Source organism: Orycteropus afer, unplaced genomic scaffold (genome assembly GCF_000298275.1).
Source record: "Orycteropus afer afer isolate SDZICR_OR568_19922 unplaced genomic scaffold, OryAfe1.0 scaffold00170, whole genome shotgun sequence".
Taxonomy (NCBI): Eukaryota; Metazoa; Chordata; class Mammalia; order Tubulidentata; family Orycteropodidae; genus Orycteropus; species Orycteropus afer.
The window spans coordinates 6,413,556-6,420,451 of record NW_006921757.1 but is presented as its reverse complement, the minus strand read 5'-3'; the positions used below and the strand labels follow the sequence as shown (position 1 = coordinate 6,420,451).

At 43.1% G+C, this 6,896-nt stretch overlaps 1 protein-coding gene across 1 annotated transcript in view; it reads right to left on the bottom strand.

Annotated features, from left to right (window-relative positions):
- IQUB (IQ motif and ubiquitin domain containing) overlaps nucleotides 1–4,494 on the bottom strand; it is an 81,803-nt gene extending 77,309 nt beyond the window's left edge. Inside the window, exons 1-2 of the mRNA XM_007946761.1 lie at nucleotides 4,059–4,494; nucleotides 3,616–3,750 (exon numbers count right to left, since the gene is read on the bottom strand). Coding sequence (XP_007944952.1) covers nucleotides 3,616–3,750; nucleotides 4,059–4,494 — 571 coding nt within the window. The remainder of the gene's footprint in view (nucleotides 1–3,615; nucleotides 3,751–4,058) is intronic.
- Nucleotides 4,495–6,896: the final 2,402 nt, after the last annotated feature.

Below are 6,896 nucleotides of genomic sequence, written 5' to 3'. Positions count from 1 at the left end.
ACCAGCCACTCCTCAGAAGGAAGGTTGGGCAATCTACTTCAGGAGTGATACTGCCTCGGAAACCCAAGGAGAGGTCTCTATGAGTCAAGTCCAACTTGACAGCACATAACAAGAAGAAGCATCTCAAGCAGTGGTTACTTAAATCAACTAGGGGCACTTTACAATAATTTAGAGTAGACTTGGCTTTTGGCCTGTACATACTATGTACTTATGTACAAGCATGGCTTAAATGGGTGGCTGGTGGTCATTTCACATCATGACTACATTTACTGACTTTTATAGATCTGAGAAAGGATTTTAAAAATTCCCTTGTGCCAAAACACTTTTTATCTTGTATTTGTTTAATATTCAACCCCCTCTTCCTAGTTTATTCTCTGAATTGACTCTAATTTTTTTTCTCTATTTTAAGGTATACAAAAATACAATAATGTTATTGATTGCTGCTTTCTGTCATGGAAACATTATTGATGGCATCTGTATTAATCTTCAAATGTTTTGTCTTCTTAAATTAATATCAGGAGCTTGAAGACAGCAAAAGCTATAGTCATTCCTAAAATACAGCAGCTGCCACTAGTCTATGTTGGCTATGTTCAAGAAAGCACATTCCAGCATCTTTGTGTTTCAATATTGCAGCCCACATTTTCAATTTAAAAAACTGGTATGAATGTTGGTTAAATTCATGGTAGGCTGAAAATTGTCCCCAAGTACTTCTAGCCTAAGGCACTTAACTACTAACCAGAAGGCTAGTGCTTCAAACCCACCAGCCACTCCTCGGAAAGAAGGTTGGGCAATCTACTGCCACAGTGATACTGCCTTGGAAACCCAAGGAGGGGTTGCTATGAGTTGGGTCCAACTCGATGGCACATAACAACAACAACAACAATCCCTACAGCCTATGAATGTTATCATTTATGGCAAAAGTGACTTTGCAGATTTGATCATGTTGAAGATTTTCAGAGACAGAAAGTATCCTGGCTCATCGTGTAGGTCCTAAATGTAATTTCAAGTGTCCCTCTAAGAGGGACGCAGAGGGAAATTTGACAACAAAAGATAATGATGCTATAGAAGCAGAGAGAGACTGAAGATGCTAACCCCCTGGCTTTGAAGAGGAAGGAAGGAAGGGGCCACGACCCAAGGAGTGCTGGTGTGTTATTCTCTAGTGTTGCTATAACAGAAATACCACAAGTGGGTGGCTTTAACAAACAGGGATTTATTCTCCTACAGTTTAGAAGGCTAGAAGTCTGATTTCAGAGTACCAGCTCTAAGGGCTGGGTAGAGGCCCCTAGACCTTGGGCTTCAGCTCTAACACTTGTTCAAGGCCCACTGGAGCTGGAGGCTTCTTCTAACTCATGTAGCTGCTGGCTGCAGATACTGATGAACACAAGGCTGGCAGGCAAAATGGCACAATCCCCAAATCACAGGCAACATGGCAAGCCAGTTTCAAGTCCAGAAACAATCCCAAGATCAGCAGGCAATATGGCTCAAGATGTGCAAAAAAGCTAGAGACCTTTCCCAAAGCTCCTCCACATACACTGGCAGCAGGCCTCGCCCTGACGGTAACTCCCTTTCAACTACTTAGCTGCTCACAGCAGATTTCACCATGGAGGTGATTATAATCTCCTCATGGGAAATAACTGCATCCAGCTGCCATGTCACTCAAAATCACAGCCCACCCTTAACTACCACAGCAGGGAATGAAGCTCTAGAAGCTGAAAAAAAGGGAGCAAGGAAGTGGATTCTTTCCTATGGCCTACAGAGGGAGCATAGCCAGGATGGCCCCCTGACTTCAGCCCAGTGAAAGTGATATAGAACTTCTGGCCTCCAGAACTGTAAGAGAAATAATCTGTGTTGCTCTGGGCCACTAAATCTGTGATAATGTATTACAGCAATCATAAGGCACTAATAAGGTTCCTCAAGCTCGTTTATTCCCCCTTTCACTATACAGTCTTGTTGCTGCTGTGTGCCACTGAGTCAATTCTGACTCATGGTGACACTATACGACAGAGTGGAACTGCCCCCCCAGGATTTCCTAAGCTGTAATCTTTATGGGAGCAGATAGCCAGTTCTTTTGTCCCATAAAGTGGCTGATAGGTTGGAACCACTGAACATTCAGTTTGTAACCAAGTGCTTTAACTACTGCACCACCAGGACTCTGAATATGTAGGCTTCGTCTGAACAAATCTGAATTCCAGTTCCAGGACTAGAAGAAAGCCTCTGTCTTAGAGGATGGTTGGCACAGAAGCAAGCTCTCCATTATTGCTGTGGACATAAAATAAGCCTGTTGCCCAGTGGTGATACCTGGTAACTACACATAAAGAAATCCACCGAGTGCCACTGAGTCGATTCTGGGTTTCCAAGGCTGTATATCTTTATGGAAGTAAACTGTCTCATTGTCCTTCTGTGGAAGCTGGTGGGTTTGAACCACCACCCTTCCGGTTAGCAGCCAAACGCCTTACCCACCACACCACCAGAGCTCCTTAGCATATAAAACCAAAACCCATTGGGAGCTCTGGTGGCACATGCTGCTGAATAATTAACCATCATCACCATGGTTATCATGATTGTCACTAATAATCATTTAGATCTCAACTTTGTTTCCCCAACCAAGCTTAAGTAATCAGTTATCTGAATACACAAATATCTGACTTTTGGAGCACATTCAATTTAATAGATTCCTAAAACTAATTTTGAAATTGAACTGATTGTTTTTCTCTGATTTGGGAAGGAGAAGGAACTTGAAGTGTAGCACACACTTTTTTAATACGTAGGGCTTGACCATAAAATGTTCACATTGCCCTGGAATCTTTTCGTGGCATCTTTATGAGTCAATGCCAAAACATTTGAAAGTAAAATAACAGGCTTTTGCCAGACATGTTCTAAAGAACATTGATTTAGCCAAACTAAGCTGGTTAACAGGCAGTTACAAACACTATGTCCTCGTGTGATAAAAGGCTAGCATAACTTCAGTGGGCTGCTCAGTTTCTTCCACGAATCTAAATAAACCCACACCTCATGGGAACGTGGGTTGACCTTTCCATAAAGACTGAGAAATCATTTTCAGGTCTCATTTCCTTCTATACAGTCCTTCATTTTCTCAGTCTCCCTCCCTCTCACTCCCTGTATTTATTCTTCTTGCTGCTCTAACCTTCTACCATTTCCCAAAAGTTCCATTCTCTCACATCTTTGGGACTTAGTGTAAGTGTTAACACTTTCATTAAATGATCATTTAATAAACTGGGGGGGGGGAGGGGTTGTTAAATGTAACTTCTGGTTTCCCAGGTTTGTTCCTTCCTGTTCCCATAGCTTTCTGTGCCATCTCCATTAAAGCACTGTCACATGATGCAGTAACTACTGTGTGCATCTTCTTCCTAACTAGTTTGTAAATAACTTGAGGATACAGGTTTTATTTCAGGTGTCTTTACATCCCCAGCTCGTAGCAAAGAATCCAGAAAAAATTATGCCCTCAGGAAAATGTGAATGAATAAATGTATACCCACAATACAATATTCAGAGAGTAAATATCAAGGACATTTAGTCTAACAAATGAAAGATCTTGACTGTTTACATGTTATAATTAGAGAAGTCTTGCAAAATTTTATCAGCCTCCAAACTTACCAGAAGCCGTGATCTGCAGCACATCGGATGGAACATTTAACAACTCTGAAAAATAATCCTTGAGGTGTTTGAACATGGTTTCGACTTTAAAAGGCATTATAATTTCCTGGGCCACAGGAAGAAGTACAACTTTCACTGGACATAAAAAGAGAAAAGAAGGAATCATTGTCAAATATAGGTCTACAGTCTACAGCCCTCAAACAGGTACAGCATAAATAGCAACTTAAAATTGAGTGAGGTTCATTTATTCACAAAGAACAGATTCTGCAGAATAGAGAAGTTCTGACACTTGGTAAAGAGACTCAAGCAGTGTAGCTACAGAAGTTTGGTGGCTAAGAGAAAAGGAAAGTAATATCAGATATGAAACAATAAACCATTAACAAACAAGTAAAAGCATCCTTCCAAATGAGGAAGTAAAACAGCTTATCTTCCCCAGGTAATACCCATTGCTGAAGAATCTTCTCTTGATAATTTCAAAGACTCCTTGATAGTCCTTATTCTATCCAGAAAGAGCAGGTTCTCCTCGGGATGTGGTGTGGATGGCTGCACTGCATTATCTGACGTGGTTAAATACTGCTTGTCATAATTTGCTGAAGTATAGGACACTTGGCTGGGTGACACAATCTCTGCCCTGAATGATTCTTCATTGTCTTCTTCCAGGCTTATGTAGCTCTCCTCACTCTGCTCACTCTGAAACTCCACACACGTCTCACGGCCATCAGCGAACGACTCTAGTTCAGAGTCCTGCTGCTCTTCAGGTCGATGTGGCTCCTGAAGCTCTTCTGTGGAACCTGGAACAGTGACAGTCTCAAATGCACCGTCAGTTCCTTCTGATGCACGTATATTCTCAGCATCAGATTTTCGCTCCTGATCAGACATTTTCCTGAATTGAGAAAAAAGACAAAGACATTTAATATGTATCATTAGGCTATCAGGAAATTACTGCAGAATCCACACAAAGTAATAGTGAAATGGACCAGGTGATAGTGGAGGAAATGGTGAGAAGTGGTCGGATTCTGGATATATTCTGAAGGTAGAGCTAAAAGGATTTGCTGATGAACTGATGGGGGCTGTGATATAAAGAGAGAAATCAAGGTTATGTCCAAAATGTTTAGCCTGAGCAACTGAAAACTGCCAAGTAAAGCAGGTCTGAGGTGGACGTGAGATCTGATTAGAATTCTGTTTGGGGCATGGAATACTATTGTACAACTTGGTTTTCTTTTATTTATTTAACATATATTTAACATATTTCCATATAAGATGTGTGATTCTGCCTCATTATTTTGAAAAATCTTGTAGTAATTTCATGGCAGGGCTGAGCTACATATATTCAACTGTTGGACATTAAAGCTGTATCCAATTTCTTGGTATTAAAAGCAATGTTGCAACAAACACCTTGCACGTGTTACTGTTATGTTGTGTGTCCTGGAGGAAGTGCAGCTGCAATGCTCTTTGGAAGAAAGAATGGCCAGACCGTGTATATATTATCTTTTTACATATGTGTAAGTATACTGTAATATAAATTTCCAGAATTATAATGGATGAGCCATGGGGTATATATGTTTTAACTGCTAAATGCCATCAAACTGTCTTCCAAAAAGGCAACACCATGTTACAACCCCTAACACAGCTCCTTGCCTGTTGCCTTATATCTTTATCTTATGAGTCTTCATAATTACCTCTTTATTATGTATGCAAGTATATTTCTCAGTATGTATTTTAGCATTATGTTGACTTTTACTCTAAAGAATTTTTATATTTTTAGGTGGTGAAACGGTTGGACCTTCTTGTTTATGAGATTTTCCAAACTTCACCGTATGCTTAGAAACACCTTGAAAGGAAGCCTAAAAACATAGATCCATACACATACACACACACGTGTGCACAAGCACACACAACGAGGTAGGTCTGTGAATCCTGAGAGAAGCACACGTCGTTGAGTGAAGAAACAAGTTTTTGCACCTGTTTATAATGCTACAATTACAACTATATATTTATATATGCACAGAGTGCTTTTTAAAGGTGAACTAGAGGACCGGAGGGGCATGGGTAGACGGGAGTTTTCCCTGTTCATTCCTTTTGCGAACTTTTTATCATTTGTATCTATCAAAACGTAAATGTTTTGAAACTTAAAAATTTTAAAAAGAAAAAAGCAGTTTCCATCATGACTGCATAACAAAAAGAGTCCTCCTTTCCCCGTCTAAGACGTGACTTCATATTTTAGTATTTAAAGGGACACCCGGGCTTTAAGTGTAAGAAAAGATCCAGTTTTGCCTTCCACCAAAGCGACAGGCTTAAGTTTTTAAGAAGCACAGCATGGACCACTGGTGGAGGGAAGGGGTGAGAGTGCGGGTGAGGAAACTAGGAATGTCCTCAGTATACAAGGACTGAAAATGGTTACCATGGGCGGCTAAACGCTCCCCGACGCCTGGCCTGGGTTACACACACCTCCTGTGTCTACACTAGGCTCCCCGAAGCACTCGGGGTGGGAGACGCTGTACTGCTCTGGCTTGATGCTGCTGCTGCTTCTGAGTCCCCAAATCTAGGAGCCAGATCCAGAAATCGAGCCAGGAAAGACCGGATGCCTTGCACGGTTTTTAAAGCGCAGGTGGCCATTCCCGACAGGCCCGGAGGGCCCGGGAGCCAGGGAGGGATCAGCGTCCGCACGTGGTCCTGGGACTTCAGCGCCGCAGAACGACCAGGGCCTGTCGGGGCTTTGGACAGGAGAAGGCAATCGGAACCTCTCCTCCTACCTGACTAAAGAACCAACCGCAACTACTCGCCTCGAAACGGTTCCTTCCAGCTCCAGGAAAGCAGCGTCCGTGCTCTCGGAGTTCTTTGTTGCTTGCCGTATCCTAGCAACGGTGCGAGCGCCACCTCCGCCCGCAGGGCACCGCCGGGGAGAGTAGAGGAGGTGCAGGAGCTGGCAAGGAACGCGGCAGGGGCGAGGGGCAGAGCTGGGGGCGCAAGGTGGGTGGAGAGACGGGAAAAAAAACACTGGAGGAGGGGGCGGGGCCGCGGGGCGATGGGGCGGGTGAGTGGAACGCTACGGGGAAGGGGTGGAGCCTGGGTCGTGAAGGGGCGGGAAAGCAGAACACGAAGTGTGGGGAAGGTGTTGCCAAGTCGGAAGTAAGGTAGTTCTCCCAGAGTGGATCGGATGCTTCCCACCCTCAAGAATCTCTTTTACACCCGTGAAAGGGCAGGTTCTCCGAGCCCAGCAGTGACAGCAATTTACGCTTCTTTATAGATATAAGAAGGAGCTTTGGTAGCGTAGTGCCTAA